Below are 12,597 nucleotides of genomic sequence, written 5' to 3'. Positions count from 1 at the left end.
GGGTGGGACATGGGATGCATAAAAGACTGTGGCGGGAGTGTAGTAATGGGTTCAGTTTAGTGTTAATACAAGGTTATCAGGACACAGTGCCCTAAGGATTTTGATTTACATATGTTGACGGTGGGGAACGGGAGAAAAACTATGGATCAGTTGAGGCTGACACAGATTGTGGGGAGAGAGCGGGGTGGTGGGATTAATTTTGGATAAATATGGTAACACAGAAAGAATGGGGTAATGAGCTTAGATTTGTCTGCACATGTGTCATTACAAAGGAGGCACAGCATTGGCATCGCCTATACTTTCTTCGAAGTTTGTGAAGATTTGGCATGTCATCCAGAACTTTAACAAATTTCTATAGCTGTTGCAGGAAAGCAGCATCCATCATCAGGGATCCCCAACACCCAGGCCATGTTGTCTTCTCCCTGCCGCCATCAGGAAGGAGGTACAGGAGCCTCAGGACTCACACTGCCAGGTTCAGGAACAGTTACTACCTCTCAGGCTCTTGAACCAGAGAAGATAACTTCACTCACCCCATCACTGAACTGTTCCCACAGCCTATGGACTCACATTCACGGACTCTTCATCTCATGTTCTCGATATCTATAGCTTATTTATTATTATTATTTCTTTTCTTTCTCTTTCTTTTTCCATTTGCACAGTTTGTTGTTTTTTTTTTGCACATCAGTTGTTTGTCCATCTTGTTGAATGTGGTCTTTCATTGATTCTACTGTGTTACTTCGATTTATTGTGATTGCCCACAGGAAAATGAATCTCGGTTGTACAGTATACAATGCACTTTGATAATAAATTCACTTTGAATGTTTAACTTTTTTTGAGCACAGGAGCAAGGATGACTGCTACAGTATTCCTGGTTATGACCACACCAGCACAGTATTGTGTGCAGTTCCTTATCGGAGAATTGATAAACCTGCCAGACAGCATGCAGCAAAGGTAGGACCAAGTGTGAGGACAGTCTAAATTGACAAGGTTTGTAATCACTGGAGTTCCGTGGAAATGTCACTGACAGGCTGGATGCAGGGAAATGTTTCCCCAGGCTGGGGAAGGGGTTGTAAAAACAGGCTACATTCTCAGGATTTGGGATAGTTCATTTAGGACTGAGATGAAGGAATGGATACATCCTCACAGAGTGAGTAATGGACATGGAATTCTCCACCACACAGGGCTGGGGAGGCTCGGTTGCTCAACATTTTAAAAGAGGACAGAGGCTAATTTCTAGACACTAACAGCATGGAGGGGCATGAGAAGTGGGTCAAAGAGGTACTGAGACAGAAGATCGGGCTGTGGGAAGCGGATGCAAATGTGGGGAATAAGATAAATGGGATTAATGTTGGATTGGTATCAGTGGATAGCATGGACAGTGGGCTGAAGGGCCTGTTTCTGTGCTGTAACATTCTGTCCCTCTGTAATGGTAATCAATGGTGCAGGAGGCTCACAGGGCTGAAAGGCCAAATGATTTTGCTGAGTTAGGCATGGTGGTTTAATGTCCTTCTCCACAAGGTAAACGTCATTTCACCCCACAACCCTCAAGGCTTACATTTTCTCAACACCTTCTGGGTTTTGGGATCAGAATACTCACCACATTTCCACATAAAGCTCAGTAAGGTGGATATCTTTGACTTCCCTGCAAATGAAAGAATGTAGTTATCAATGTAGCTCATGGCAATGACCAAACATCTCGTCCATCCACAGAGAGTACCATGGATCTACTCACTACCATCAACACAAACTGTCCACCTTTTGCAAAAGGAATAATACATCCACAGTCTACAGTGTAACAAAGTGGAGTCTAGACTTTATTCTTCTCTCCTTGTCAGTGCCCGCTCATGGACTCTCCAGCCCTTTGATTCAGGACAGCAGCTGCAATTGAAGCTCTTCAGAGAACAAGCATTCAATCAAGTGGTTCACTCATTAGGCTTCGCCCACCTTCAGCTGCAAGTTTATAGTGAGCCTGCTGGTCTTAGAGAGAGGAGCGGCTGAGAAACTATTGGAAGTAAGCTGCTATAACCTCCTCCGCTCCTGTTTCATCAGGAAGTCAGCCTTGGTTCCAGCTTCCCATCACTGTACAATGACACACAAGGACAGTCTCATCCTCCACAGGGAAAACACGCGCTAGTTAATGTCCAGGAACACAGAACTTAGTCCATGGAGACACAAGAGACTGCAGAAGCTGGAATCTGAAGCAACGCACAACGTGCTGGAGGACTATCACAAACACTAGAAAATCTGCAGAAGCTGGAAATCCAAAGCAACACACACATCACGATAAAGAGTCTTGGCCTGAAACATCGACTGTCGCTCTTTTGCTTGGATGCTGCCTGACCTGCTGAGTTCCTCCAGCATTTTGAATGTGTTGGAGCTCAGTGCATTCAACAGCATGGCAGTAGACTGTTCCTCTGGCAAACGGTTGTTGAACTCAGACTATGGTGCCTGAAGTGAGTGAAGAAAACGGCACTAAAATATTCAAACAGGAATTATAAAGACCAATACAAAGCAGAGGTACAGAAGAGAGAGAAGACACGACTTCTGACTTTCCAGATTCAGCGCTGGGACAAACCACGAGAACAGATTGGCACCATAGACACTCACAGGAGAAAAGTTTCATTCCAGGTGGGGTTCAGGGTCTGCCTCTTGACTTCTGTTCTCTGAATTTGATGCTGTGGTATCACCTCCTTCATCACAGCTTTCTGTCGTCTCCTGGGCTGGGGACTCTCTGTTTTGTGGGTATCTTCTTCTTGGGTTTCTTCTGACACCCTCAGCCCCAGCAAACAGTAAGGGTCACTGAAACCTGGAGAAAAGGTTTGACAACAACATCTGAATACAATATGAACAAGTGGAACAATGTCAACAGGAAATCTCCAGTCTCAGCCCAAATCTGACACACCAGTGTACACACCCCTCTCACGTGGCTGGCTAGGAGCTGACCATTACTCTGTAAGAAAGGGCTGCTGGATGGTTATAGAACACATCCAGTTTTAACCTGGTTGAAATCCACCCTACGTGGTAATGAGGTTGAAAATTCTCCCCTTTCCCTGAGGTCACGATGACATTCCCATTGTCACCATCTCCTATCTCAGCTTCCATGCAATTGATGCTTTTATGAAAACCATCCCCAGCTTTACTTTACCTGCACATCACTCCTCAAATATGCCCATGACAGGACGAAAAGAGATGTGAAACTAATCCAATTGATCACAGAAACCAGCCTCCCCTCCATGGACTCGGTGAACACAATCAGCTCCCTAGACCTCTCCCTACACGGCTGTTATAAGAATCCTGAACAGACCCTCGTATGACAGGACGGACCCCTCGTATGATAAGACGGACTCCAGTACTGACCCTCATACGACAGGACGGATTCCAGTACTGACCCCCGTACGACAGGACGGACTCCAGTACTGACCCCCCGTACGACAGGATGGACTCCAGTACTGACCCTCATATGACAGGACGGACTCCAGTACTGACCCTCACACGACAGGACGGACTCCGGTACTGACCCCCCGTACGACAGGACGGATTCCAGTACTGACCCCCCGTACGACAGGACGGACTCCAGTACTGACCCTCATACGACAGGACGGACTCCGGTACTGACCCCCCGTACGACATGACGGACTCCTGACATCTCAATCTACCTCATCATGATCTTTTCTCTGCACTTTCTCTGTAACTTTAAAAGTAATTCTGCATTCTGTTCCCGTTTTCCCTTCTACTACCTCAATGCCAATGATCTGTATTGATGGCATGCAAGAGAGGTGAGAGTGGATATCGACACTGGAAAATTCTGCTGGAGTTGTGGTAATGGGGGACAAAGAAATGGTAAACAAACTTAATGAGTATTTTTCATCAGACTTCACTGTGTTAGACACCAGCAGTATGTCAGAAATTCAAGAGTATCAGGGGCAGGAGTGAGTGCAGTTGCTATCACGAAGAAGCTGGTTAGGATGTTGAAAGGTCTGAAGATAGATAAGTACATGGACTACACCCCAGGGTTCTGAAAGAGGTAGCTGAAGAGACTGTGGAAGCATTAGTAATAATCTTTCAAGAATCAGAGATTTTGGAATTGTTCGGTAGGGACTGGAAAATTGTAAATGTCACTCCATTCTTTAAGAAGGGAGGGAAGCAGAAGAAAAGAAATTATATGCTAGTTCACCTGAATTCAATTGTTGTAAAGATGTTGGAGTCCATTATTAAGGATGAGGTTTCAGGCTACTTGCAGGCGCTGGATAAAATTGGCCAACGTCAGCCTGGTTTCCTTAATGGGAAATCTTGCCGACAAATCTGTTGGAATTCTTTGAGGAAAAAGCAGGCAGGATAGACAAAGGAGAATCAGTAGATATTGTTAACTTGGATTTTCTGAAGGCCCTTGACAAGGTATCACACATAAAGCTGTTTAACAATATAAGAGCCCATGGAATTACAGGAAAGATACTAGCACGGATAGAAGATTTTCTGACTGGCAGGAGACAAAGACTGGGAAAAAAGGGGGCTTTTTCTGGTTGGCTGCCAGTGATTAGTGGTAATCTGCAGGGATTGGCACTGGGACCACTTTTCACATTATATGTCAATGACTTAGATGACAGAATTGATGGGTTTGTGGCCCAGTTTTCAGATGTTACAAACATAGGTGGAGTGGCAGGTAGTGTTGATAATGCAGGGAGTCTGTAGAAGGACTTAGACAGATTGGCAGAATGGGCAAAGAAGTGGCAGATGGAATATAGTGCAGGAAGATGTATGGTCATGCACCTTGGTAGGAATTTTCTAAATGGGAGAAAATTCAAAAATCAGAAGTGCAAAAGGACTTGGGAATTCTTGAGCAGGATTTGCTGAAGGTTAACTTGCAGATTGAATCAGTGATGAGGGAGACAAATGTGATGTCAGCATTCATTTCGAGTGACTAGATTAAGAGCAAGGATGTAAAGCCAAGGCTTTATATGCATAGGTCAGGCTGCTCTTGCAGTATTGTCAGCAGTCTTGAACCCTTCTGCAAGAAAATATGTGCTGGGTTTGGAGATGGTCCAGAGGATGTTCATGAGAATGATCCCAGGAATTAAATGGATAACACAAGGAGCATTTGATGGCTCTGGGTCAGTACTCGCTGGAGTTTAGAAGAATGAGGGAGGTCTCATTGAAACCTATTGAATATTGAAAGACCTAAATACAGTGGATGAGGGGAGGATGTTTCCTGTGGTGGGGGAGTTTTGGAACAGAGGGACATCCATATTTAACAGAGATGAGGAGGAATTTCTTTAGCCAAGGGATAGTGAATCTATGGAATTCGTTGCCACTGACATCTGTGGAGGCAAAGTCAATGAGTATATTAAAAGAGGAGGTTGATATGTTCTTGATTAGTCCGGGTGTCAAAGGTTATGGGGAGAAGGCAGGAGAATGAGGTTGAGGGGGATAATAAATCAGACATGATGGAATGGCAGAGTAGACTTGATGGGCCAAACAACCTAAATCTGCTCCTAAGACTTATGCCTTATGTGAGTAAGGACAGAGTGTGTTTTTAGGAAGAGGTGCAGTCGACGTTTCAGGCCGAGACCCTGCGTCCTGACGAAGGGTCTCAGCCTGAAATGTCGACTGCACCTCTTCCTAGAGATGCTGCCTGGCCTGCTGTGTTCACCAGCAGCTTTTATGTGTGTTGCTTGAATTTCCAGCATCTGCAGAATTCCTGTTGTTGTCAGAGTGTGTTTTGGTGTGCTGGGTCAAAGGCTCTAGCCATTACATGGGATATTATGGGATGTAGCTTTCAGGCAAAGGACTCAAATGCCCAGTGAAAATGAGGAGAGAGCAGGGACAGGAGGTCAAAGACCCACACAGACACTGAGCAAGGATCAGAAGCTGCTGTTGCTGACGACATTACCCGCTGAATAACTGCTCGGTAGAGTGATTCCAGGGTACAGCAGTCTATATGAGTGACTATCTCCTGGCATTGGGTTGACCCCAGGGAATCTGTGCAGATAACTCAGGGCACAGTCACTGGCCAGATTTTTTCAGAGCTGTGATCAGGCAAAGGGGAAGGATGTGTCCTGCTCCTCTATTGGCTGCTTGTGAGTTTCCTGTGTGTCCTGCTCCTCTATTGGCTGCTTGTGAGTTTCCTGTGTGTCCTGCCTGTCTATTGGCCAATTGTGAGTTTCCTGTGTGTCCTGCTCCTCTATTGGCCAATTGTGAGTTTCCTGTATGCTCTACTCCAATTAAGCAGGATCTTCCAGACAAAACACACCAATAAATGGTGCCAAATTATTTTTTTCTAATTTGATTAAGAACTGACTACAGCATTCTATTTTAACCAGAAATGCTTATGTTTACTTCCATGTATGTTTTTAAGGGTAGCTGTAAAATTGGCTCACTCATGGGTGTTCTTTGCCAGATCTGACTGCTGGCCAGAATGCCTTCCCACCATCTGACCTGCCTCAGACCATCAGGTCAATCCCACTAGCCCCTCCCCCACACCATCACCTCTCTCCCCACCCAAGAAGCATCTAGCAAGGCTCCAATGACAGTTAGACCTGCCCACTGCCCCTGCAATATCCAGAGAGCTTCTGACAGGAGGTGTGGCTGTCAAATGCCATGCAATGAGAAAAAAAAATGAACCCCAATTATTCTGTGTTTCCTGCACCTTCTGTGAGCTTCACATCGTTTTTGTGGTGAGGTGACCACAAATGGACCCCATGTTCAGGTGATAACTTCTAATTTTAGTTCACCACAATCGCTGTGTGCTGTTTGTAAACCCCAGCATCCTGGCTGCTCTTATGAATCACTTTCTCGTCTTGTCCTTCCCTCGTCAATGATTGAAGGACATGAGACAAGTCTCTCAAATCTCCGTTCCTGGATCTCCTTTGGAATGGAAAGTCCTTGGCACAGCACACAGATACAATCATAAGGAAAGCACACCAGTGTGTTTAATTTCTTGGGATTGGCTTGTCGCTGACACTAACAGGAACAAATATCTTCTGGTCTATTGTTGAAAGTATGCTTTCTATGGTAGACACATTTTTCAGCTTGTTCCTGCCCCACTGAACTCACATCCGCTTAGATTTGGACCCCACCCCCCCGCCCACAAGTTGAAAGTATGCTGACTGGTTGCATCATGGACTGGTACAGCGATTTGAATGGGCAGGAATGTTAGAAGGTGCAGAGAGTAGAGGGCTTTAGCAGGTGGACAAGTTTTTCCTGAAGTGCATTTGACAATAAATTCAAATTCTGAGGAACCACAGAGTGTTCCTGTGTTGTAACAAGAGCTATGGCTAAAAAGACTAATGTAAAAGATGAGGTTGTTACCCATGACAGTTTAAATCAAGATTCGAAATTTGAGGATGTATCAGAAACTTTCTTACCTACATTACTTGATCAGGATTTTGGTGGTAAGTCTGACCAGGAAGATTTGTCTTTATCTCAGAAGGAGATGATAGCAGAGCAGGGTAGAGATCCTGAGATAATTAAATTAAAAGAACAAGCTCTTCCAGATAGTGAAATTGAAAAAGTACCAGTAGGATATTATTTTGAAAAGGGGGTATTAATGAGAAAGTGGAGATCGCCTACAATTCCTGCTAGTGAGGAATGGGAAGTTAATCATCAGGTAGTAGTTCCTAAAATTTACCGAAATGAGATTTTGACTATGGCTCATAGTATTCCTTTGGGTGGTCATTTAGGGGTAAAGAAAACTATGAACAAAGTTTTTAAACATTTTTATTGGCCTAGTTTAAGACAAGATGTGGCAACATTTTGTAGAACGTGTCATACGTGTCAAATTGTGGGTAAACCTAATCAGGTTACTCCAGTGGCCCCACTGCAACCAATTCCAGTATTTGGTGAGCCATTCTCAAAAATCATTGTAGACTGTGTAGGTCCTTTGCCAAAGACTAAAACTGGATATCAATATTTATTAACTATTATGTGCGTAGCATCTTGGTTTCCAGAGGCAGTACCTCTTAGGAATATAACAGCCGAAACAGTAACAAAGACTCTTATAAAATTCTTTACTTATTTTGGGTTGCCTAAGGAAATACAATCAGATCAAGGTAGTCATTTTATGTTGGGATTGTTTCAGCAGATAGTTTATAAACTGGGTGCAAAACAGATTATTTCCTCAGCCTATCATCCAGAATCACAAGGAGCCTTGGAGAGATTTCATTCTACACTAAAAACTATGATTAGGACATATTGTATGGAATATGAAAAGGACTGGGATGAACGTATACATTTACTACTTTTTTCAGTAAGGGAGGAAGTACAGGAATCATTAGGTTTTAGTCCTTTTGAACTTGTGTTTGGGCATAGAGTTCGAGGACCTTTGGCCTTGTTGAAGGAGCAGCGGATTAATAAAGAAGTACACACTAATTTGCTAGGTTACGTTTTAAAATTTAAAGAAAGATTGTATAAAGCTTGTAGCTTGGCAAAGGAAAATTTAAAATTAGCTCAAGAGAAGATGAAGACATGCTACGATAAGAAAGCTAGGATGAGGTCTTTAAGCCTGCAGATAAGGTGTTGGTTCTTTTCCCAGTGCAAACGAACCCATTACAAGCTAAATTTCATGGTCCTTATGAGATTAAATCTAAGGTAAATGATGTAGATTACGTGGTAAAAACCCCAGATCGGAGAAAGACAACACAGCTGTGTCATATAAATATGATAAAACCGTATTATGAGAGAGAAGTTGCTACTATGACTGTTGTGATCAATAAATGAGTCTGATCTTGATAAAAACTTAATGGAGGATTCATCTGAAACTCATTTTAAACCCAACATTATTTCAGCCAGGTTACCAAATTCAAAAATTCTAGAAAATATTGATGAAAAATTAGCTCATTTACAGCGAGAGCAGAGAGAGCAGATGAAATAGTTAATTTTTAAGTACAGAGATTTATTTCCAGACGTCCCTAGAAGAGCCATCGTAGCTACACATGATGCAGATGTTGGAGATGCTAGACCCATAAAACAAAATCTGTATCGAATGAACAGGGGAAAATGTGAACTTGCTGAATGAGAAATTAAGTATATGTTAGACAATGATATTATTAGACATTCTAATTTGAATTGGAGTTCACCGTGTGTTATGGTGCCTAAGCCAGACGATAGTATTAGGTTTTGTACGGATTACAGAAAAGTGAATGCTGTGACAAAAAATGATGCATATCCAATCCCTAGAGTAGATGATTGTGTGGATAAAGTTGGACTGGCCAAATTCCTTACAAAAATTGATTTGTTAAAAGGTTATTTGGTGTGTTCCATTGAGGGATAGAGGTAGAGAGATTTCAGCATTTGTAACCCCATCTGGGTTCTATGAATATAATGTTCTTCCATTTGGGATGAAGAATGCACCAGGTACTTTTCAGAGGATGATTAACAGTGTGATTCAGGGATTAAAAGATACAGATGCCTATATTGATGATTTAGTTACAGGAAATAATACATGGAAAGCACATATTACTGCAGTGGAGAAACTATTTGAGAGACTTTCAAAAGCTAACTTAACTATTAATTTAGCTAACAGTGAATTTGGTCATGCCACTGTGACCGTTAAGGAAAAGGGTTAAGGAAATTAAACTCCAATTTAGTAATACAGTTTAATGTTACAGGAGTACAATATTTTGATCACTCATGTTAAGGGTAAAGATAATGTGATCGCTGATTGTCTGTCTAGATGTTAAATGTACAACGAAAATTTGTTTTTTATGGAATGGTATTTTAACATTTGTAACACTCCTACTGTACATTAGTTTGTAAAGTGTTGAAAGATAAGACTGTATATATTGCATATGTTGTAAATTTTATACCTTTGTATTTTATTTGAATAAATTGTTAATTGTTAAAATTCTGTTCTTTAAGAGACCAATTTTTTTTTGGAGGGAGGTGTTACATATCTCAAGGAGCTCTGTGATTTTTTTTGTGAGAATGATGTAATGGTCTTTTGGAAGTCACCTGATGTAATTTTCCCGCCAATGTGAGGTCACGTGATGACATGTGCACCACGGGTATATAAGGGAAGACCTCAGATGACGCAGTTAGGTTTTTAGTTTTTAGATTTCCAGCTAGAATGTACTGTGTCTCCATTTCTGTTGCGTATTTGTTTTTATGATGCAGTTTCATTTTTAAAACGGAGTGTTGCGTTCTGTTGCAAGATACAATATTACTGGATGGGAAATTTTTGCTAGGTGTGTTGATGTACCTTATTCCAGCAGTAGAAGGGAGAGTGAAGACCTTATTAAAGTATAGGACCCGAAGGATCGAGAGGAGTCGGCATCGTTCAGCAGTTTAACAAAGGATCGACCTTATTGAGTCTTCGTTGAAGGAGTAGCGACCTGCATCGAAGATAACTCTTGCCAAGAGAGAAAAGAGTTCATGCAAAGGTTTGCTCTTTAAAAGAAATTAAGGTCAGTTGTTTTACACTGTTTATTTACTGCATCATGAATTCTTTGGACAGAACCAGCAGGAAAGACGCGTCTATGAAGAAATCCTTCTCCAGAGAAGTCTCTCCCAATTGAACGTATAAGTCTGTTGGACTTTCAAATTTACCATTTTAAGAACTATATCTGATGTCACCGTTTTAAGAACTGTTTTCGCATTTAACGCTTTCAGAACCAGTGCCAAGTGATGATTTGTTGAACGGCTGCATAGTGGTTAACTTCCGGTTAAGGTTTCGTTTTTTAAATTGTTTACCCGTGTTTACTAAACGTTTGGTTGTTTTTATATAACCTGTCTCGATTGATATTCATTGTTGCTGGTTACATAACAAAACTTACAGGCCTTAAGAGGGAGGACAGAAAGTAATGCAGATTCTTAGTTTGAAGGACAGTATCTAAAGCACTCAAAAATTGACCTAGGCTTAGTTGGCTTAGTAAAGTTATGAGGGAGATGAAGTATGATGTACCCAATCTTAAATCTTTATTTTGCTATTTCTGCACATACCACAGGCCTTATTTCTCAAACAATGCCAAAGTATTTTTATCTCGGTATTTTTCTCAACCGTGTGTTCTGAGAAAGTAAAATGGAAATGAGAGACAAAAAGGCCAAGAGAGATGGCACTATGGCAAACTAGGAAACTTGACGATACTCCAACAATCTTCTTGAAAAATGAGATCTAGCACATACTAACCTATTGCTGTACTGTGTGGCTTGCAGAGTAAAGACCACTTATTACTTACTAGGTTTGTAAACAGTCAACTATTAGCCTATTGCCACAAAAACAGGAACAGCACTGACACAGAAGCCTAGATATTTACAAAGTCAGATGATTGTTTTTCAAAATTAAAGCCTAGTTCTTCTGGATTTCTTTGCAGCAAAGTCCCACCACTTGCATTTGTAACAGGGAGAGTCGGGTAAAGCCTCAAAGCAATGCACACATTTAGAAGATGATCTGCAAGTTTTTTTCTCTGAGGAAGTATAAAAGCTCTGTTGCGGATGAAATATCTTTGCCTCCTACAAATTCCCTGAAATGGACATCCTCCTCCACAAAGTCTAACTCCAGGTCAGCTGAATATCAGCTTTGAAGATCAGATGCTCTCTTGTGCAGATCTTGTACAGAGAGAGAAGGGATATTGTTTAGGATGCCAAATGCATTGTTAAGGTCATTATATGATGCAAATCTGCAATCAATTTCTGCAAGTACGACCAAAAACAACATCAGGTGTTGTGGATTCACCCAGAAAGGCTTTACGTTTTCTTTGTCGTTGGGTGTTTTCTTTGTACACTTGTGAGACTGTTGGAGACATAGTTTTAGCTTGGGTCTCAAAGGTATCAAATTGATCATGCATGCTTGCTATGTATTAAAGGCAAATTAAAGGAAGGCAGGGCAAGTACAGCTTGCCAAATCTCAGCAAATCCACAGCATTACACAGGTCTGGATTAACAGCTTGCAGTGCAACACTTGCACTTTCAAAGCGCTGAAGAATGCATTGCCACAATTTGCTCAAAAAAGCTTTCTCAAGCTTGTCCATTTTTTGTACAGTGACCTTGCTTCATTTCTAGTTGCCACATTCTGCGCAATGCTCTTTAACAAATCTTGAACATTGGCATAATTTCTGCACAATGCCTGTGTGGCTTCTGGATGTGCAGTCCATCTAGTATTAGAGAGAGACTTCAGAGTTTCAATGCGCTTGTTCGCATTAGGCTGAAGTCCTGCGGTTACCACCTGCCACCTAGAAGTTGACTTGGAGCAGAAGTTGAACACATTCTGCACGAAGATGAAAAAATCAGCTGTTTCAACACAACAGTTGACACTGCTGATTCCATCGAGATTCAATGTGTGTGCTACACGTGGAACCCACTCAGCAAGTGAATTGATTTCCTTGATGCCTTTATATGTGCTGGACATATTTGCAGCTTTGTTATAGCACTGCTTTCCCCTGCAGTTGCTTATGTCAATATTCATCTCTCCTAAAACTTTGGTCACAGACTCACATAAAGCCCTCCCCTGTGTGGCTCTCAATGGGTAGAAATCGTAAGAATTGCTCCTGAATGTTTCCATCAGTTGACACATAACGTAAAATTAATGTGAGCTGATTTACCTGTGCAACATCTGTGCTTGAATCGATGCTAATAGAGAAGTATTTGGCCATTTTGACTTCACTGATG

General features: G+C 41.9%; 1 protein-coding gene across 4 annotated transcripts in view; it reads right to left on the bottom strand.

Moving 5' to 3' along the window:
• The window catches only part of unc13d (unc-13 homolog D (C. elegans)), a 197,824-nt gene that overhangs the window by 114,402 nt on the left and 70,825 nt on the right, over window positions 1-12,597 (bottom strand). For all 4 annotated transcript variants that reach the window (XM_063030886.1, XM_063030889.1, XM_063030887.1 and 1 more), the window contains 2 exons: window positions 2,608-2,806; window positions 1,598-1,642 (listed from right to left, as the gene is read on the bottom strand). In XM_063030886.1, coding sequence (XP_062886956.1) covers window positions 1,598-1,642; window positions 2,608-2,806 — 244 coding nt within the window. The remainder of the gene's footprint in view (window positions 1-1,597; window positions 1,643-2,607; window positions 2,807-12,597) is intronic.

This window comes from Mobula hypostoma, chromosome 22 (assembly GCF_963921235.1).
Source record: "Mobula hypostoma chromosome 22, sMobHyp1.1, whole genome shotgun sequence".
In the NCBI taxonomy this organism is placed as follows: domain Eukaryota; kingdom Metazoa; phylum Chordata; class Chondrichthyes; order Myliobatiformes; family Myliobatidae; genus Mobula; species Mobula hypostoma.
The sequence above is the reverse complement of the archived record's forward strand: the minus strand, read 5'-3'. Positions and strand labels throughout refer to the sequence as shown.